Source organism: Schistocerca americana, chromosome 2, assembly GCF_021461395.2.
Source record: "Schistocerca americana isolate TAMUIC-IGC-003095 chromosome 2, iqSchAmer2.1, whole genome shotgun sequence".
Taxonomy (NCBI): Eukaryota; Metazoa; Arthropoda; class Insecta; order Orthoptera; family Acrididae; genus Schistocerca; species Schistocerca americana.
In genome coordinates, this window is record NC_060120.1 from 1058030132 (window position 1) to 1058053006 (window position 22875).

Sequence of the window (22875 nt, forward strand, 5' to 3'; positions counted from 1 at the left end):
AACTGCAGATCTTCAACACCCTGCCTTACAATCCATTTGCAAACCAGTAACAAGATATCAACAATGTAAGAAAAAGACAGATTTCTATTTACGGTAAAGACGACACTTTAAGTTGCAGGTACGCCTAAAAGACACTTACACATTAGCTTTCACCCACAGCAAAAAAACACACCACGACTCTCTCTCTCTCTCTCTCTCTCTCTCTCTCTCTCTCTCTCTATCTCTCTCTCCCTCCCCCGTGCGTGTGTGTGTGTGTGTGTGTGTGTGTGTGTGTGTGTGTGTGTGTTTTAATGTATCCTCTTTACTGTAACAATTATCTTTTCCTTACATTATTGATATTCCAACCTGGAGTTTCCATTATTTGTTTCAGTAACAAGATAAGGTCATCTTATGGCCTGAGAACTTTTAGACATTGTAAGCATTGCTCATGCAGATATGATCATGCTGGAGTGTGGTTTATGCCTTTAGCAGCTCCAATCCTCAGACTTGCTTTGGGATAATCATCTACTAGTGGCATCATTTGCTCCTCCACATAGGATATCCAAACTGTGTGAGGTCTACCACAATCTCTTGTCCCTGATGCAAATGATCCCAAGAAAGCTATCCACTGGAACAACCTGCTGACAATTTCCTCAGATGGAAAGTAGCATTGACAAATATCAACCCAGATAGCTGTGCATGTTTAAGTGCCACTTCCAGGACTGGCCCTAGATCAGATCTGCCCAGCAGATTCACAATGAGGGGGTGTGTGCCTGCCAGCCTGACTGCGATTTTTTGGTGGTTTCTCCACATCTGACTAAGTGAATATTGGGCTGGTACATAAGACCCACATCAGTTACATGATTCGCAAACGTTGGGGGCTACAGGCTCTGAAACACTTGCTGCCTTGCAAATGCACTAACACATGCAGGTGTTAGTGCCAATACTAGCCACCTTTGTTTGCGTAGAGGCATCAGCTTTTGGAATAGGCTTCTGAAGCATGGATGCAAAAGATGTATAGCAAATGGGAGATGCTGCATGGATTTGTAAATCTTTTTGGCCTCATCATAGGGGATACGCTTGGTTATTTTTATTTCTATACTTTCCTCTAGAAAGATTCTGCAGTCCCCACTCGAAACAAGGTGGTTTCCAGAGCAATTGGTACATTTGGCTGGAGACGAGGAAACAACTCCATCGTGAGTGGCCTTACCACAGTTGTTGCACACTGCATCTCCTTTACATTCTAGGATTGTTGTATACCCAAAACACTGGCATTTGAAACAGCCCATTGTGCTTGTGAAATAAGGCCTCACACTAAGGTGAAGGGAGCCAGACTTAACATACTCAGGAAGTTTCGCGCTACTGAATGCTAGGATAAAGGAGTCGGATTTGATGAGATTCCCATCAACCGTTACCATGACATTTTGTACATCTACTATACCTTCTGGAGCCCACTGATGTTACAATTCCTACTTGGAAGTGCCGACTAGATCCCTGTGAATGGTCTCTCTCTCTCTCTCTCTCTCTCTCTCTCTCTCTCTCTCTCTCTCTCTCTCTCTCTCTGATGAAGACTGTAGCCGATAGCTTCATGTGAGTGTCTTTTAAATGTGCCTGTCTGCAACTTGAAGTGCCTTCTTTATGGTAAGTAGCAATCTGTCTTTTCCTCATTTGATAAACCATGGTATTCATTATTTCAGTATCTACTGCCTCATGGGACTTCAAATACACATGCTTTCTCAGTACATAAGTATCCCACTTTACATTTAGATTCTTCCTTATGATTCTTTTAAACTTCAGCCTAATTTTAGTGTCCACAGATTACTACTCATAAAGATTAATAATGACTGTGCTCATTGTGAATAATATACAGAGTGTTTGAGCTAGAGGTGTACAAAAACATTTGTTTATATTTTGGTGCTTATAACTTTACTTGTCCCACAATGTACATAGGAGATCAAACATACTTATGCGTATTGGTACAGTTCAATGTGGGCACCATTTGTAACTCAACAGATTTTGAAACAGTACTTAACTTCTGACCACGTGTTCGTAAGCATGACAAGTGTTATAGGCTCTACTGTGGTGTAGATCTGTTGTCTCAAATCTATCAGATGTCAGACCTTTGTTCTGTAAACAATGTCCGTGATAAGCCCTTACGCACTTAAATCCAGCAGATCAGTAGACTTAGGGGTCAGGCAATGGGACCCACGCCTTCAGGTCCAATGCTCAGGAAATGTCTCGTGGAGAAATTTGGTAACATGTCCATTATAGTGGGGTGGAAAATGGTGTCGAAAGGCATTTGCTGAACTGCATAGTTTGCCAACATGTCGAGATAAGTGTGCTCTGTCACTGGTGTGCATGCACCGTGCAACTCAGTGGTGCTCATGAAATGGTGAGGATACCCTGTACATTGAGAACGGAGCCCTTTGGTAAGAACTACAGAAGGAAAATGTGAAGTGTGATGTGTAATGTGAACTAAAGACAGAGTGGTGGGAGTTCAGACTGTTGAGGCTGACAAGGGTGACAAAGTACTCCATAAGGACTGTCAGACATAAAAAGAGTCTCTGGTAGCTCCAACGGCTTGCACTGTTCAGAAGCCACCCCTACTCCAGCAAAGGCAACTCCACGAAAGGCTACTCTAAAGCAGCAACAGCAGGCAAAATTAAGTAGTAAACCATCCGAGCATGTCAATGTGATTGTACTTGATGCTTCATCTGACTCTTTTTCCACAGCCGATGGAGTATGAGGTATGTATGAAGTAATCATCTCACTCCATAACTGAACCTCCACCACCGGCTGCACACTCTGCTCCTCCCCCCCCCCCCCACCCTCCCCAAACGGAGAGAGGATGAAGGTGCTACCCCTGTGATAGATGGCTAGATGGCTTCCAAACTTTAGTGGAACTTGCAGGGGTTCAGGACACATGTGGAGGAACTTCATCTACTACCTCAGGTTAGGCCATTGTGTGTGTGTCTCCAGGAGACTAATTTCCATCATACACCCCTGAGCTTCAGGGCTATGTACCCCACAAAAAGGATGACCTGAGTGGAGAGAGAGCTAGAGGAGGAGTAGGTATTTTCAACAGTTCTGACTACCACTCCTCCCCTCTCCCTCACGACAAATTTACAAGCAGTTGCCATATCAGTGCACGTGCGTTACCCATTGACAATATATCCCCTTCACCTGCCACCACGCGATGTGCTCGATGAAGAGGCTCTAAACAACCTTCTTACACAGCTCCCCAACCCCCTTCATCCTCTGTAGTGATTTTAATGAACACAATGTGCTTTGGGGTTCTGCAACTACCTGTCCCAGTGGTAGAGCAGTAGAGAGGCTTCTCATGTCGAGCAGTAGAGAGGCTTCTCGTGCCATCGTGTGTATATTTGCTAAATACAGGACAGAGCAAGCACTTCTGCACTGCAAACTGGGTCATTCTCTGCCATCAATCTCTCGCTTTGCTCTCCAGCCCTTGCACACATGGCTCAATGGGAAGTGGGAGACGACTTGCACAGAAGTGATCACTTCCCGATCTGGATCCACTTTCCCAATACGGTGGAATCCGACAGGAAGCCACTGTGATGGATGCTCACTAGAGCGGACTGAATGCTTTACAGGCAGCTAGCCCAGTTTAAACATCATGTCCATATTGATGAATGGGTGCATCATATTACCAATATGATCCACTGTGCCACTGAAGCATCCATTCCACAGTCCACGGTCCCTTGATGGAGTGCCGAATGCCACTCTGCAATCAGAACTAGGCGTGCTACTCTGCGTACGTTCAAGTGCCTACCAACTGCAGAGAATCTTGCAGTCTTTCAGGTGGCGAGGGCGAAATGTCGCCGGATTATTCGAGAGAGCAAGGAGGAGGTTGTAGCAATGGTTCCTGAATACCATTCATCATTCCACGGAGAACTCTGTTGTATGGGAGACCATCAGGAGAATTTCTGGGAGAGGAGGGAGGTGCCTCATGGCTGCTATAGTGTGTAACGACACTCTCCGAACCAATCCGCGGGACACTGCCCATATGATGGCGTCCTATTTTGCCACAGTTGCTGCAATCACCAGTCAGGACCCAGGTTTTCAGCACCAAAGAGCAGTTGCTGAGAGGAGCAGTTTGGACTTCCAGTCCATCTCTGATGAAGATTACCACTTCTCATTTTCCATGTGGGAACTTGTGACAAATCCCCTGGTCAGAACAAAATCCATTACAGTATGCTGCGGCACTTCACAAGCCGAAACAAAGATATCCTCCTCACACTTTTTAATGCCATTTGGGCGTACGTCACTTTTTCAACTTATGGCATGAGGCCCCTTTGATTCCTGTTTTAGAACATGAGAAAGACTGAATGTGCCCTCACTAGCTACATGGGAAAGACCTTGGAGCAGATGGTCAACTGCTGCCTTGTCTGGATCTTAGAATCCAGACAACTCCTTAGTTGCTTTCAGTGTGGATTCAGGAGGTACCACTCCACCTTTGATAACCTCACCCTTGTGGAGGCAGTTCTACAATAGGTTTTCCTACACCAGCATCACCTTCTAGGTAATTTTTTTGACATCGAGAAGGCCTACAATACTACTTGGAGACATCTTATCCTCGAGCAGCCTCACAAATGGGGTTTTCGTGGTTGTCTACCCATTTTTATTTAGTTCTCTCTCTCGCCATAGTATTTTTGATACTGAGACGGTGACGTCCTGTCTCACCGCTTTGAGCAGGATAACTGTGTCCCTCAAGGTAGTGTTTTAAGTGTGACTGTCTTTGCCACGGCTATTAATAGCTTTACATCAGTAGTGAAAAGTCTTGTCCAAAAGCCTTCTCTGTGTTTTGTTCTTCTTCCAGCCTTGCAATGACAAAACATCAGTTGCAACTAACTCCGACGTTTGGATGGATGGGTGCAGAAAAGTAGTTTTAAGTTTTCAAATGAGATTTTTGTGTGTGTTCTTTTCAACTGTTCTCATTCCATTCTTAACTTTCCTGAGTTGATGATGTGGGACACTGTTCTTAATTTTAAAGATGCAGTGAGGTTTCTGGGCTTCATATTTCACTGTCAACTTACATGGTTGCCACATCTTAATGACCTGAAGAAACAGTCATTTAAGGCTCTTGGTATTTTAAAATGTCTTAGCCACAGCACATGGGAAACTGACAGGAATTGCCTACTCTGGTTTTACAGGGTATTTGTGTGATCTCTGCTTGATTATGGGTGCACAGGTATGGATCTGCAAGACTTTAAATAATAAGATGTTGGATGTGGTGCACCATGAAGGGATTCAGTTGGCCACTGTGGCATTCAGAACAAGCCCCATACCAAGTCCCAGTGCAGAGGCTGGTGAACCACCACTTCATGTCAGGTGACGGCTACTTACAGTGTGCGAGGTACATAAAACACTGTCCATACCATACACACCTGCATACCATACCGTTCCTCGGTTTCCACTGGCATGGCTTTTTCATAACCAGCAACAAACAATAAGGCCTTATGGGATTTGCACACAGGATTGCCTTTTACGGATGGATGTGGCTGGTCTTAATGTTTTATGTTAAGGCTGGTGCAGATTTGCACCTTGGCTTCTCCAGCAACCCAGACTTATTTTAGATTTGCTAATTTTAAGAAAGATAGTATGCCAGATTTTATATTCAAGATTCCAATCTTTGTTTCGTAACATTTTAGATATGGATCATGGTTTCACAGACATTTACACTGAAGGTTCCAAACAAGGGAATTCCCTTGGCTGTTCTGTAGTGTTTTCTGACCATGTCACCTGGATTCACCTTCCTTATGAGTACACCATTTCCGCAGCAGAGCTCCACGTGATCCTGAGGGCACTGGAGGAGATGCGTCATATATATTCACAGCAAACAATTCCCTTAGTGCCTTACAATCATTACAGAACCTGCACCCAGCTGAGGAGTTAGTCCAGCTGTACTTGTTCCAATGGTGGGATAAGCAGGTGTCATTCTGCTGGGTGTCACGTCATGTATGGATATGGAGTAATGAAGTGGCAGTGTCCTATTATTTTGCGTGCTGTCATTTCTACACTACACAGGAAATTCATGCAGTTGTGGGATGAGGAGTGGCTGGCGGTGACGGCCAATAAGCTGTGGTTAGTGACAAACAACGCGGCCATGGCATTCCTCCTGCCAGTTGCTCAGGCAGGATGAAGTGACTCTTACAAGTCTTACAATTGGACACTGCCCTTTCACACACAGCTTTTTACTACTGTGAGAGGATTCCCTGTTTTGTGAAGCTTGTGGCGTGCAAATCTCTATCCGCCATATTTTAACAGAGTGCATTTTATACTGTAAGGGCAGAAGCAAATATTAGTGGGGATCTGCTCCCTATTTTAGCTGATGAGACAAATGTAATTAAGGTTTTAAAGTTTTATGATATGTCTGGACTCTGGCCTAAACTTTCAGGCTGCAGAGTGGCTGACTCCTTTTCTTGTGATCAGCCAGCCAAACCCATCTGCTATATTGTTTTAACTCTTTATACCACTTTCTTCCTGTGCCAATGTTTTATACTGACACAATACTTTGTTTTGGGCTTCTGTACGGGCATGCGCCTAGTTTTCCAACTTTTGTTACCTGTGTTTTACGTACTGTTTTATCTTCCTATTCTATGAATTTCATTGACACTCGTCTCAATCTGTTTTCCCACAGGCGCTAAAGATCTTGCTCTTGTTCGCCAATACAAACATCTCCAGTCATCCATCCATCATCCATCCACCCATCACACACACACACACCTGCCAATTCCAGCATCTTGGCCCAAGAAGCTGGAGAAGGAGGCCATGTGTGCATGACGAGTGCTTGCTTTTTTCTTGCGTGCGTGCGTGTGTTCATGATGAAGCCTGTCGAAAGCTTAATGTAAGTGTCTTGATTGTGCCTGTCTGCAACTTTGTGTGTCTTCTTTATGGTAAGTAGTGATCTGTCTTTTCCCACATTGTTGATATTCCTACCTGGGGTTTCCATTGTTTGTATACCATGATGTAGCAGAAGAGGAATGGGTATCTCCAAAAAGGACAATTACAGAAGCTGGGCAGACAAACACTATACAAGAAAAGTAATTACAAGAAAAACTGACTACTAGAAGAAATACATCAATTGACAAAAGAAGAAAATACAAAAAGGTCACAAAAAATGGCAGTGTAAAATGGGCTTTAACTGCAATGTAACCTGTGAACAAAGTCAATAGGAAGTGCTGCAAGACAAAAGCGTAATGGCTGCAGGAAAAATGTGAAAAAATTAAACAGGAATTGGACGGAAGGCAAACAGATTCAACATATACAAAACTAAAAATAACTGTCACTGGAAAGGAGCAAGAGATTTTACAGGAGTTCAAGAATAATTCAACTGTTGAACACAGAGGAGAGAGCAGATAGATGAAAACTTAACACTGAAGGCCTATATCGGGGTAAATGGCCGCTGACATGGTAGAAGAAACTGGTGCCTGTTTGGAAGACATGAGACCAAACAATACAGAAGGAATAGATAAGATTCCTTCAGAACTTGGTCTTGCAGCATCTTACAGCCAAACAGGTACAAAATTTGAACACATGGGTCTAACAGTGCACTCTGTCCATTTCTTGCTAACCTTGAAAATCAACAACGATGTGAAGCAGTAGAACATTTAGTGTCACTGCTGAACCTTGAGTTTCATTTGACGTCCCACATTTTTCATGTTCTGTGTGAGCATATTTATGATTTAATTAATTTATCTCCTGTAGAAATGTGTACTAATGTTGAACCTGTGATATCAAATCAATCACGATTACAACTAGTTTCAGGCCAATGCCGGTTTAAATGCGCATTCCACATGGCATAACCTGCTGGCATGAGCCAGGTTTTCATGAACTATGACCCATCTGAACAAAGTATTGTGGTAAATACTATGCTGTCAGAGGGCAGTGTGAGGACTCATGCTTCATACCAAATCTGTTTGATCTTCAGTCACCTCCTCTACGTCAACAACAAGTCGGGTGATAATACACGAAAGTGAAACTATGCAGATGCTGGAAGAGTATTGAAGTGAGCCATTGTTCTATGAATCAAGTAGGAAACATTACAGTGACAGAGACATGAAAATGGCAACTCCGAAGAGAATTTCAGTACGCTTGTGATTACAGACTTGGGAAAAAATTAGTCATTTCCAAAATTTAATCTGAGGAGTAACTACTGTCATGAGTTGAAATAGCTCTTAAGAAGCTGTCAGGATCCAGTATAGACGACATTTAAATGCCAAAAGTCTTGTACTTGCAGTAAATGAATCATTTCATTTTCCCATTTATTCAGCAACAACTCAAAAAATCAAATTTGATAACTGATAAAAGTCCGTAACTATGAACCTACAAATTTTGGTGTGGCTTCTCAGGTATTGGCCACAAATTTTCTAATCACTTTTTTTTTAACATGAAATAAAAATTTCTGACTCTTAAGAGTCTCCTGAGAATAAAGAAAGATACCAAGCTTTGCTTTTGCGATCAACTACGTCACATCTTTGTAGATATGTCAGTCGGTGTGAATAACCCGTGACTAACAATTGGTGGAATTACACTTCAAGTGTACAAAAGGTTAGAACCAAAATTTAGTCCACCACCTTATTTGACCCTCATGGGAACATAGCATAACATAAGCAGATGCTGATAACAAGTACAAACCTGCATCATACATTCCCGTAACTGGGAGCACAATGAATTTTGCTGCCAGCACACCGTTCTGCTTTCCTTCCCACATTCCACATATTGCTTGCCCCAGTTTGTACTGCTGCTGCTGCTGCCGCCACCTCCACCTCCCGCACTTCATAAATTAGTAAATTGGCAAATTAACCCTGTTTGTTGCCACAGCTACCAAACCATCTACTGTTCTAATGGTCCCAGATTGGTCAGACAGTTTTCATTGTAACAGATATTCATTTCTGGTTTTTGACCAATTTCAGTATTGTCTTCCAGACAGCAGACAACCCAAATTGCTCTCATTTTCAGTCACCGATTCACTGTTTTTGAAAAACCGTCCAATTACACACACACACACACACACACACACACACACACACACACACACACACACACCTGCAGAAAACAAAACTTTCCCTCACCTGCAGAAAACAAAACCACTATTCTAACCTCATCACTGTAAGATGCAACTAGTGAGTCACTGATGCAACAACACTGGAGGAGGAACAGAAACAAGCAAAACTCCCAGGATGAATCGCTGCAGGTTGTGATAGCTGGGTTCTTAACCTACACCACCGTACACTTGGTTTCAATAAATAAATAAAAAATAAAAAAGCAATTTCACTGCTGGGGACCTCTTCTAGCAAGTAGTATCTCTGGGTGTTGTTTGAGAATCCCATTTCAGCACTAGTGCTATTGGTAAACGACTGTGTTTACTGGGAATCATCCTGATGGTTTCCCATACATTTGCAGACCAAGTTGAATGGTTGATGGTGTCCAGGGACGCTTTACATGACCTTTTCTTGCTCTCCTAAATTATGCGTCGAGCCTTTGCTTTAATGACCTGAAAGGCTGAGAGGTTGTCTAATTTTGGGCAGTACTTAAACTGTCGAAGTGCCTGTCCCGAATCGCTGAGTGGCACTCATCGGCCCACCACGATGCAAGGTGTAGTTTGCCTCCTAAGATGACCTGAGTACTTTGGGATGGGTATGTCAGTGACATGATGGATCACTCGTGTAATATGGGTCTCCCCCATTCCCGGATGTTGTCACAGTCAGCTTGCTGAACAGCATCCAGTTAGCCCTGCTGACCGTCCATTTTAGTGGCTTGTTCAGGTAATGCTCTATCCAGTAGATGGATCCACAAAAGGAAGTGGTCACTGGAATGAAGGTCATCATTTGCTTGCCACTGAACCAAATATGCAAGGGTGTAGAAAGCACAGCTCTCAAGACATCACGAGGTTGTCCAAGAGTTGACCCCTAGGACAAGTATAGTTCAAACCCCATAATACATTATGGGCATCAAAATCACTCAGTAGGAGAAATGGGTGGAGATGATGTTCAATAAAGCCTGTGAAATACTCAGAGTCTGTCGCACCCTGTGCAGGAAAGTACAGTGAGCAGATACTGATCTCACCCACATGAACGGCAGTGGTCAGTATCCAAGGAAAGAGAAGAGGATTGGTATGTATTGTTAAACAGAGCAATCCCACCATCGGCTCTGTCCCCACTCAGGTCATTATTTTGATGAAGGGTGTAGCCCCTAGGGCAGGGGTGTCAGTGGCTTTAAAATGTGTTTCTTGTGAACACAAGTACAGGGGGTGTGCTAGGAGTTTCAATTACTCAACATGCATCCTGAATCCATTAATGTTCCACTATAGTATGGGAGGCATTTATCAAGGGGTTAGCTCTTTCCACTAGAGAGGTGAGTCCATATTGGGTGGAGGTTCGGTCTTGGGGCGAGACAAGTGCCCTAGGCCATGCTGTTCCAACCAAGCTCCAGGGAGCTGGAGCGCTCACTGTGGCAGCTCGGAGCCCGCGTGGAGGGTGAAAGCAAACTGACTGCCCCCTGGCCGCATGCAGCCGCAACTGACGCAATAATCCATGTTCAATGACAGCTATGACTAGCCGCGGGAGCCCTGTACCTCTATTGGAGGATACCTTTCTATTCATCGAGAGGGATGGTCGTCCGCAGTGCCTCGTATGTCATAAAGTATTTAATTCTGAGAAGAGGTACAACATACAACGACATTATACACATCTTCACACAGCGCACTACGATCAGGTAGAAGGCGTTGCATGCACAGAACTGGTAGCAAGTCTTAAGAATGACATACCAGGAAATGTAAGTTTAAAAATGGTTTCGTAATATGGAGAGTATCAAAACATGCAACGTAGTTCGTGTTCTGTAATTCGTTTATAGTTTTCAGGTGAATGAGAGCGGAGAAAACACTACTGAATCTGCAATTTGAGAAAGCTACAGGGTCGCTCATATCATTGTGATGAGTGGCAAATCGTTTTCGGTGGGACCACTCGTAAAATCGTGCATGGTAGCAGTCACAGAATGTTGTTTCCAAGGGAGGTGCAGGCAATTGAAGGGGTTTGCCTGTCGAAGCAAACAATGTCTCGTTGAATCCTGGACATCGCAACGGATTTAGAGACACAGCTCAGGAAAAAGCTGGAGAGCTTTGTTGCATTTATGCTAGCGCTTGACGAAAGCACCAACATATCAGACTGTGCTCAGCTTGCAGTCTGTGTGTGGTGTCGACATGGAACTGCAAGTAACTGAAAAACTCTTGGATGTGATACCACTTGATTACATCGCAACAGGACGTGACACTTCTAAAAGCTGTTTGTGAATCAGTGGACAATATGAATTTGCCTTGGGATAAGCTCCATTCCGTAGCGACAGACGGTGCACCACAAATGATCAGTCGTCACCAAGGTTTTGCTTCTCGTTTAAACTCAGCGACAAATTCGGGAAAGACATTTTGACTCTTCATTGTTTTATTCACCAAGAGGCACTGTGTGCTGAAACAGTAGAGCTAGGTGGCATAATGAAAGATGTCGTGAAGTGTGTGAATTTTGTGCGGTGTCACGGTATGAATCATCACCAATTCAAAGGATTCCTGAAAGATATGGAAGCGGATTATGGGGATATACCTTACCACAGTACAGTTTGTTAGCTGAGTCTGGGAAAGTTCTTGATGTTTTCTTTGCCATTCGTGAGGAAATATCCCTTTTTCTCTAAATGAAAGGGGAAGAAATGCGTTGTCTGAAAGATATAAAATGGATATCAGGCCTGGTGTTCCTAGGTGACATAACTATGCATCTGAATAATTTAAATCTGTCATTGCAGGGCAAAGGGCAGCTAATCGTTGACATGCATGACCAGATCAAAGCGTTCATGGAAAAGTTACATTTATTTGAGAGGCAGATGAGTAATGGACATTTAACGTTCTTCAATCGTCTTGCTTCTTTAAAACTACCTGAAGGCATTACTTTCGGTGATTACCAAGCAAAGTTAAAGCAGTTCATCGCGTCGTTTGAAACACAATTCAGAGACCTCACTAGTTTGGAAATGGAACTTAAGGTGTTCAGCACTCTTTTCAGTTTCCCCCAATGACTTGTCATCGTCACTTCAATTGGAGATTACTGATTTGCAACATTCAACTTTGTTGAAACAGAGGTACTACAACATGTTGGATTTGTCATGACGGTATTGTTCACTACAGCAAAAAACATTTCCCAAGTTTCACAACAATGCAACTCAGATCATGTGCATGTTTGAATCTACGTATTGTTTTGAGCAGTTTTTCTCAGCAATGAAAAGAGTAAAAAGTAAGGAACGATCATCTCTTCAGGATGCAACAATGAAGGCCATCCTCCGCATTAATGCTGTGAACACTTTGACCCCTGATATTTCCGATCTTGTAATGAAAAGAAAAGGTCACGCTAAAGGGGACCAATAAATTTAGTATGCAATTTCTTGTAAAACAGTTGTTTCTTATTTATTTCCTGAACATCGTATTTCCTGGTGTAGCATGTCACCACGCCTTAGCAGCTAAGAGTATGAGGTTGTTGAACTTGTAAGACACAGCTGTTACATCAAAATGCTTGCCTTGCCACCTGCCTCAGCCAGCCATGCCACGTGCCGGCCCACTTGAATGGTCACAGCAAGTGACACGGCTCCCTGGAGCAGGGAGCGCTCCGCGGCTCGCAATGGAGCCAACGAGCTGGAACAGCCTGCCCTAGGCCAACATCAAGCAAGCTTCATCAGCTCCGAAGACTAATCATGAGAAACATCAGAGAGAGCAACATTGAATTGTCAAACAGCTCACCTCCAGATTCCATCAGCAACAGAGTGTATTTAATCTTTTTCCCTGGGTACACGTCGGAGCAACAAACCATGCCTGTGGTGAGGCAGTGCTGAACGTGGACCAGACTAAACCTTTGGATGAGCAGGGAACTCCGTAACGTCAGTTACTGTGGCCGTGTCCAATTTTGTGGGCAGAAGCATAGGCTTCAAAGTAATTGCAGCAACCCAAGTGCATTGACAAATGCAGCTGCTGTCACTGGCAACCTCCATTAGTGTAGCATTATCAGTTTTCTAAACCAGATGTTCAACAACCAAAGCAAAGGAGGTAGCAAATGTGAGGGGCTGCATGGCCTTACAAATATTTTTGGCCTCCCCACAGGGGATCTGTTTTGAAGTTTTGATCTTCTGCATCTTCCATTCTTCAAGGAAGACATAGCAGTCCCTACTCCAGACACGATGAGCTCCAGAGCAATTCACCCATGCTGGAGGAGATTAACATCCGACTCCTTTGTTGGATACATCACCACCTTTGAAACAAGCGGCTTATCCCTTTTTGCCATAAGTGGCTTATCCCTTACATCCAAGAGTGGTGTGCACACAAAGTGCTGGTACGTAAAACACCCCTTTTAGGGCTGCAGGATTAAGCGAAAAAAACCTGCCTTAATATGCTCCAGGGGTTTCATGCTATTAAAACTGGGGCTGAATGAGACGTGTTTGGTCAGATCACCTTCCACCCTTTTCATGGTATTCTGCATAGCCACAATGCTTTCTTGGGCCCACTCAATTTGGAGGTTTTCTTTGGGGATATCTACGAGGTATCTGCATGTCCTCTTTAAGCTTTCCACAGGTTTGTCACTTGTTGGGTACTTGAGGTTAAGACAAGCAGCATCCCATTTTGCAACTGCTTAACAGATTTTAACACACCAGCAATCCCGCCCTATATCCTTTTTAATGTAAAAAGGTGAGACTGTCAAAGTTCTCCTCTTTCCTTTTACCTAATAAAAATATGTTCTGACAAGCAACTTATATTTGTTACTATACATAACAGATTCTACAAGAATTCTGAGCCGGGAGGACAGGTTACATGAGCCCCCTCGTTTGTCTCAGTGTTCATGCCACCCAGTGCCCCGTCCTTTCCACTAGGAGCAGGAAGAGAAAATTTCGAAGGAACCATCTTGTCCCCACAAGCAGCTACGGAAATAAAAATACAGAGTCAAAGCTCACTTGCCGAGGTAAGTCACATACAATTGAGGTGCAGCAGGTCCCCCAGAGGTTGCACACTGACTGTTCTACCTCAATAGCCACCTGTCTCATCAACACACAGCACACCTCGAGATTGAGGGGTTTTTAAAGAGCTTTTTCCATTCTCACAATCTGGGTGGTCAAGTCAAGATCCCCATCCCCTGTGATACATATGCAGAGTTTACAATGAGAAGATTGGCAGTGCTTACCAGCCCCCAGCTCAGGAACCCCGGGGTCACCAAGCCCGTACCCGGCGAATGGATGCTAAACCATGATATCTTTACAGTCAACAGCAACTTATCTTTTCCTTACATTGTTGATATTTCAACCTGGAGTTTTCGTTGTTATTCTTCCATATTATTGTTAACAAGGAACTATTTATCACACAGCTTTCCCTGAAATCAGCCGGAGTCCTCTGTATCTACAATGATTCAATGGAAACTTTGGAACTCTTGATCTCTTATTTGTCTTTTACGGCTTTAACATCATGACCTCTCAGTAAGAAGGGACTGGACATACTTCTGCCCTTAGGCTACACTACATCATCCACAGTATGACTTTGCAGAGCAACATTTCTTGTTTCAGCAGTGAAGTGACTGCGTCTTTACTTACCATTACATTTCAAGAGCAAATGAATAAGCAATATGGTGCTAATATTTGTTATGTCATCATTATGTCAGTAACGCTACATTTATGACGAAGTACAGGCAGTTATCTGTCTGATCCCAGAAATGGCACTTTAACATACGTGGCTATGCAGGCAGGTAATTTAACACAGTTTGTCTAACAAAATGAGCCGCCCAACAATTTAATACATACTTTTCCTGTTTTGCTGTTGTTGTTGTTGTTGTTGTTGTTGCTGCTGCTGCCACTGCCGCCACCGCCTTCAATCCATAGACTGCTTTGGTATCACTCTACTCTATCCTGTGCAAGCTTAATCATCTCAATACAACTACTGCAATGTACATTCACTTAAACCTATTTACTGTAGTCAAGCATTGGTCATTTGATAAAATTTTTACTCCTCACACTTCTCTCCATTATGAACTACTCCCCGATACCTCAAGAGCTGAGCTATCTGTGGTGTCACCGCCAGACACCACACTTGCTAGGTGGTAGCTTTTAAATCGGCCGCGGTCCGCTAGTATACGTCGGACCCGCATGTCGCCACTATCAGTGATAGCAGACCGAGCGCCGCCACACGGCAGGTCTAGACAGACTTACTAGCACTCGCCCCAGTTGTACAGCCGACGTTGCTAGCCATGGCTCACTGAGAATTACGCTCTCAATTGCCGAGACGATAGTTAGCATAGCCTTCAGCTAAGTCAATTGCTACGACCTAGCAAGGTGCCATTTATCCTTTGCTATGTATCTAATGAAGCATGTACATCAACAAGATCAATGTTCACCAATTGTGGATTAAAGTTAAGTATTCCAGCAGCTACGTACTTTTCTTTATAGCATTCATTACGTATCCTGTTTCAGACCTCACGCTAGCCTGCGTGAGTTTAAGCGCGTGCCTTTCGGTTACCCGTCACTGTGGACTGGCTGTCTTGTCAGTCCACTACACTATCAACCTGCCCCTCTGATGTACCTTCACTCACGACGTGCCCGATTTCAGAGATCGCGTGTCCATACAGTTCACAAGCCTGCTTATCGATGTTAGGTCGGCCCCTTGGCGCACAGGGGTGAGCCACCAAAGAAACAGTCTTAAGCAATCACAAACGTGCGCTCAGCCTATTCTGTAACCCATATTACTGTTGTCTTCTCAATGTTTCCAGTGCTACATACAACCTGTCCTTCACTGTGCCTTACATGTTGCTCTGCAAAGTAGTAAATATTCCATAAATCAAGTTTGTTCTTGCTAAAGCACTCTCTTTTAGTCAAGTTTTACTATAAAGATTTTTTTCCCTCAGTTCAATTCAGTATCTCTTCACTAGTTAGCCAATCTACCTATCCAATTCCTAGCCACATACATGATGAATAACGACCGAAAGACAAAGTTTGTAGGTGTTGCAGATAAAGGGTGTCATTTCCTTTTTAGTCTCTTCCCTATGATCATTCTCCTTTCAGTGTAAATTATAACTTCAAACGAAGATTTAAGATATATTTACTGTGTTACATTATAGTACAAATGCAGTGAGGTTTGTCCTTGTTCTTTTACTGAATTTTCAACAGACGGAGCTAGCCGAGAGGCTAATTTTCTTCTCAAACACAAGGGAAGGCTCAAGGGATGACCAAAGAAAGAAATTCCTTACATACAATCATTCAGTGCAAATGTGAAATACATAATATAAAAGAACCCTTACCAAAATATCAGAAGTTGTCTTTTCTGCATTTTGAGAACTAGTCATTTGCCTGCTGTGACACTCATCTTTTCCTATCTTCCTTCAAATTTTCATACTTGAGGTTTCGTATTTTACAAATTTCAAATGCTTCCTTTGAATGTTTGTTCCCTTAATTTCATCACTCCACTTCATTATGTTCTTTGGATTTTATTTCTTAATACATGAATATTCAATCATCATAGCATTTCCAACTCTGCCTGATCTAGTACACACAGTCTTTCACAACTTCAAGAAACCATTTCTGCTGCCTGAATTGCACTCACTCACATTTTACTCATACCCCCAAAAGTCATTTTCATACAATATTGTACTAACATGATCTTATGAAACTTACATTATATCTCTTCATCCCCCCCCCCCCCCATTCCAAAAAAAGGAAGAAGAAGAAGAAGAAGAAGAAGAAGAAGAAGCTTTAGTGATGCCAGATACAGATTTAAGCAGTGTTCACTAAGAAATACATACCGCAACCATGTCCTCGATAGCTTGGGTAGCTTTGGACCCAAGCATTACCATGCCCATCGCAATTCCAGCAGCCTCACCCGTAATAGCATCATCTTGGTACAGATTGAATTTCAGTTGCTCATAAACATCTTGTCGATTGGTTCCCATGGCAGCTAGACCGAGACCAAGGCACCCTCCATGTCGAACCATCTGCAATGTAATTCATTATCAAATACTACTGTTAGACATACTGAATATTCCATATATTTTATTTATACCAAAATTTAAAGTTACCTACTCCTCAAGGATACTGAAGAAAGAAAAAAAAAAAAAAAAAAAACACTTCTTTCAAAATGATATCCTTAGACTCAATTTGGATTTCAAAACGGTCTCTCCACAGTACATGCCATTGTTCAAATCACAAATCATACTACACAAAATTTAAATAACAAAATATTGCCCACTTATATTTTTCTGTAATTTGTGAGAAGTGTGTGCCCAGAGCAATACCAGAGATCTCGATAACTGGTTTTCACCTTCTGTAACTATAAGGTTAAAGTTTAGTAGCAGACAAGCACAGTTTTAGGCTATTATTCAGTTATCACACAAAGTACTTTATCAGATGAAGAAAGACAAACAAACAAACACACACACACACACACACACACACACACACACACACACACCGCCATGTTTTACACCAAGAAGATTTACTGCAATTGTAAAAGTGATCCATTCCATACCATAACAAGAAGCCGCAATTATGATCCACAGGATATGCAAATAACTAATCACATTTCTCTTATTGGACAGTGACACCAACTGCTTACAGAGCGTCAATGAATCTGCAAAATTTTCAAAGATGCAGAGCAGGTGTAACATGCAATGCATATAATACAGAAGATTGTCAAACCCACTATTTGAGCTTCAGTGTACTGGATGAATTGACAAAAGACCATACTTTTGTGTTCTCATTTTTTATTAGTGTTAGCACAGAAGATTGCCTTATGTTAATTTATTTGGACACATGGATATATGCATTACTGAATCACAGACAACAGATTAATATCTGCACCCCCAGGCTCTGCTAATAGAGCTGATGAGAAGCCTCCACATTTTGACAGGCCACATTGTTTCATTATGATTTCTGGCAACGATTTCACTCACCGTGGTGCTAAGACTGTAGGTAAACCACACCATATGTTTGCAACCCCTGACAGCAACTGGGAGAACACACAAAATCTATGTCATTGTTTTGGCAACAGTATTAATCCACCTGGATCGTCATCTGTATTTATTGTACACTTATATAGACTAGTGAAAACTATCTCTCAAAACATTTAACATCAGAGTGTAGCTTTCTGTTAGGGCCCTTTCCCTTCTATGTTGTTTCTCATTACACTAAAACACACTGTACTTATGTCGAGTTATCATTTCTAAAAGAAAATACAATGCGTCTTCTGAAAATATTCAAATAGAGCTGCAGCCTTATATGGAAGTGAAACATTAATGATAAATACTACAGACATGGGGAAAATATAAGCTTCTGAACGCAGCACTCGATAAAAATGCTGAAGATACAACGGATAGCTAATGAAGTGCTGAATCCAATTGGAAAAAAAGAAATCTGTTGGGTACAGTGACTAAAAGAAAGGATCAGGTAATAGGAAACACCATGTGGCATAAATAATCATCAATATGGCAATGGACAGAGGTGTGAGCAGTAAAAATTGTAGCAGGAGAGCAAACCTTGACTAATGAATAGGTTCAAATGTATGTAGGCTGCAATAATTATGCAAAGAACAAGATACCTGCATAGGACAGACAAGTGTGGAGAGGTGCAACAAATCAGTCTTTGGGTCGAAGAGAACCACCACCACCACCACCACCACCACCACCACCACCACCTACGCTGACTTATTTGTTAATTTATTGGGTTTAACTGAACTAAAATATTATTATGATAGCACTCAAAATTGAGGTTGTAGAAATGGTATAATAATAATTAATAATTAATAATAACAATAATATAAAAACCTCATCTACATATGTACTCCACAAGCCACTACTAGTCATTTCCTTTTCCCCCACTCCATTTTCAAACAAATCAAGGAAAAAAAAATGATTATATACCTCCATATGAGCCCTAATATCTCTTATCCTCATGGTCCTTACGCAAGATGTACATTAGCGGCATTAGAATCATTCTGTTGTCAGCCTCATATGCAGGTTCTCAAAATTTTCTCAATAGTTACTAACAAAAAGAAAGCCACCTTCCCTCCAGGTTTCTCATTTGTATTTACAAGACATCTCTGTAATACAAGGGGCATTAGTTAAGTAATACAGCACGTTTTTCTTCTGAAAGAAGGTTTGTTTCAAACAGGATTCCAACACGTTATTCCCCACTCATTTGGCTACAAACTCCTTTTTTGCAACATAATCTCCATTCAATGTGATGGCCTAATACCACCTTTCTGGGAGTGCCTGTGTACCCGCTCGGTACCTCTCTACTGGGCTACATCGGGGACAACATCTTGCTGCATCAATAACCTCCCAATCATCCACATACTGCTTCCCACGGTGTGCGTCCTTATTGGGCCAAACAAATGGAAGTCAGAAGGTGAGAGATTTGTCCTGTAAGGTGGATGAGGATGAACATTCCAATAAAGTTTTGTGAGCTCCTCTTGGGTGTGGAGATTTGTGGGGAGCATTGCGTTGTCATGGAGAAGTAGTCCTTTTGCATTTTGATGGTGATGAACATGCGGAAGTTGTTTCTTCAATTGTCTGATGGCAGCACAGTACACTACAGAGTTGATTGTTGCACCATGAGGGAAGACATCAAACAAAGTAACCCCTTCAGAGTCCCAGAAGATAGTCACCATGATTTTGCTGGTTGAGAGTATAGCTTTTAACTTTTTATTTGGAGGAGAGACAGTGTGGCACCATCCCATGGATTGCTGTTTAATTTCTGGTTTGATGTGATGATCTATTGTTTCTTCGCCTGTGATGAAGGTTCAACAAACAAAACATTGTCACAATCAGCCTCTTAATGTGCACGCAATCCTGCACAAGTGGTCCTTCATTGCTCTGTATGGCCTTCTATTAGGCAGCGAGGAACACAGCGGGCACACACCTTTCAGTACCCCCAACTGGTGGAGAGTGTCAGCACTACCAACATGGACTTCCAGTTGTGCAGCGAAGCGTTTGTTTGTAATCCATTGATTACCTTGAATGAGAGTGTCCACACTTTCCAACACTGCAGGAGTCGCACCTGCATGCAGCTGACCAGCATGTGGGAGATCAGGTAGGTTTGTGCAACCTTGCAGCACTAATAACAGACATCTTTCGCAATGGCACACTGTACTTTTGTTCACCACCCGGCCTGCCATGACATTGTGCAAGTGCATATGAATATCAGCAATCCTCTGGTTTTCTGCCAAAAGAAGCAATGACAGCTATCTGCTTAGAACACACCACTGTTACAGACGCCATCTTGGGGGCTCCATATAGCACAGCCTCTCTGAATTTCATGAAACTATAGCGACTGAAGTAGGAATATTCCACACAGTCCCACAGCAAATTCCTCATTTTTCAACCAAAACTGGCTGCGGAAAAAATGCATTATGTTACTTATTGAACATCCTTCATACTTTTGTGTTGATCGAACTTAGCAGTAACATGTCTAGCAGCTTGCCTTTGAACTACTTCGATGTTTTTCTTTAATCTGACCTGCTGGGGGATCCTCAACAATTGAACAGTAGACAAGAATGTGATGCCCAAGTGTTCCACAAACACATTTACAGATGAGCTACAGTTACCTAGAATTCTCCCAATAATTCTAAGTCGACCATTCACATTCTCTACTGCTGTCCTTGCGATCTCGTTGCATTTCATGTTGCTCTGTAATGTTATGCTCAAATATTTTATCATCATGACAGTGTCAAACAGCACACTAATAATGCTGTATTCAAATGTCACAGGATTGTTTTTCTTACCTACATTAAGTTACATTTTTCTACATTTAGAGCAAGCTGCCTTCCATCACACCAACTAGAAATTTGATAGCACCTCATACAAGATGATATAGTCATCTTGTATCACCCTACAGTCACTGAACACCACCTTCAGATGCAGCAGTATCAGCAGCAAACAACTGTGAACTGCTGCTGACCCTGTCCGTAAGATCATTTATGTATACAGAAAAAAAACTTTACAGGGACATTCTGGATCTCCAATGAACGCATTATTATTACTATTAGTAAGTAGCTATTTTAATAGATAGTGAGCTGTAGCCTCTTCAAGTTAAGCAGTAATTTCTCGGAAGTTCGAGCTACTTGTGATTCTCAGCGGTGATCTGACAACTTAATATTGCAATTATTATTCAACAGCTGACCAAGACACACAAACTCTTCAGATGACAATGGAGCCTTTGTGCCATTGATCACTTTTTCATTCACCTCTGACATACTGAACACTGTTTTTATTTTCGAGATGTTTACCTCGAGTCCAAATTCTTAACACATTTCAACAATGTCAAAACCAGAAACTGCAGTCCCTCGATGTCATTAGCTAGAAGTACAATATTATCTGCAAAGAGAAAGTGTCTAATTGCATTCCATTCCTCTTTTCTACTAACAAGGGAACCTCCCCATCGCACCCCCCTCAGATTCAGTTATAAGTTGGCACAGTGGATAGGCCTTGAAAAACTGAACACAGATCAATCGAGAAAACAGGAAGAAGTTGTGTGGAACTATGAAAACAATTAGTAAAATATACAAACTGAGTAGTCCATGTGAAGCTAAGCAACATCAAGGACAAGGGGAGTCAAGGAGCGCCGGGGTCCCGTGGTTAGCGAGAGCAGCTACAGAACAAGAGGTCCTAGGTTCAAGTCTTCCCTTGAGTGAAAAGTTTAATTTTTTATTTTCAGTTTATGTGACAAACTCTTATGTTTTCATCACTTTTTTTGGGAGTGATTATCACATCTACAAGAAAACCTAAATCGCACAAGGTAGAAGAATCTTTTTACCCATTCACTAAGTGTACAAGTTAGGTGGGTCGACAACATATTCCTGTCATGTGACACACATGCCGTCACCAGTGTCGTATAGAATATATCAGATGAGTTTTCCTGAGGAGGAATCAGTTGATCTATGACCTTGCGATCAAATGTTTTCGGTTCCCATTGGAGAGGCGCGTCCTTTCGTCTACTAATCGCACGGTTTTGCGGTGCGGTCGCAAAACACAGACACTAAACTTATTACAGTGAACAGCGACGTCAATGAACGAACGGACAGACCATAACTTTGCGAAAATAAAGAAAGTAAAATTTTCAGTCGAGGGAAGACTTGAACCAAGGACCTCTCGTTCCGCAGCTACTCACGCTAACCACGGCGCTCCTACGCTTACTCTTTCCTTGATGTTGCCTATCTTTGGCATGGGCTACTCAGCTTGTATGTTTTACTAATTTTTTTTCATAGTTCCACACAACTTCTTCTTGTTTTCTCGATTGATCTGTGTTCAGTTTTTCAAGGCCTATCCACTGTGCCAACTTATAACTACATCAGAGGGGGGTGCGATGGGGAGGTTCCCTTGTAAGTGATCTTTGACATTGCCATCTTCAAAACACCCATTAATAGTTTTGGTGACATTGGGTCCTCTTGTTTCACAGCTCTAACACTGAAAATTTCTTCAGTGTGTTTTCCAATGGTGACAAATGATGCTGATTTCCTATAAATCTTGTGGATCATCTTAAGTTTGTTCTACCTCTCATTCCGTGAGAGCCTGTACAATGACTGTGTGGCTGACTTAAATATGTCTTCAAAGTTGATTCATTTATATTCATTTGTTTGATAGTTTCCAGTAGAGTGGACATTGTCCACTGTGCTGATTCATCGGAATCATTCTTGTTTTACTGGCTGAGCTCTGTCCAAGACTTACAAAATTCCCACCCCCTTTTAGCTGGTTACCTACAGTCTACAAGCTTTCCAGAAACATCCCGACAGGTAATCAACAATATGGCATAGAAACAACCAGGATCTGGTTTAAAACTGTAAGAGTGAAAAGACCAACAGCCACTGATAGAGCAGTATGAGAC

At 42.3% G+C, this 22875-nt stretch overlaps 1 protein-coding gene across 2 annotated transcripts in view; it reads right to left on the reverse strand.

Moving 5' to 3' along the window:
- Positions 1 to 22875, reverse strand: part of LOC124596469 (26S proteasome non-ATPase regulatory subunit 1) — a 357823-nt gene that overhangs the window by 290443 nt on the left and 44505 nt on the right. For both annotated transcript variants that reach the window (XM_047135609.1, XM_047135608.1), the window contains exon 9: positions 16803 to 16991. In XM_047135609.1, the coding sequence (XP_046991565.1) occupies positions 16803 to 16991 (189 nt within the window). The remainder of the gene's footprint in view (positions 1 to 16802; positions 16992 to 22875) is intronic.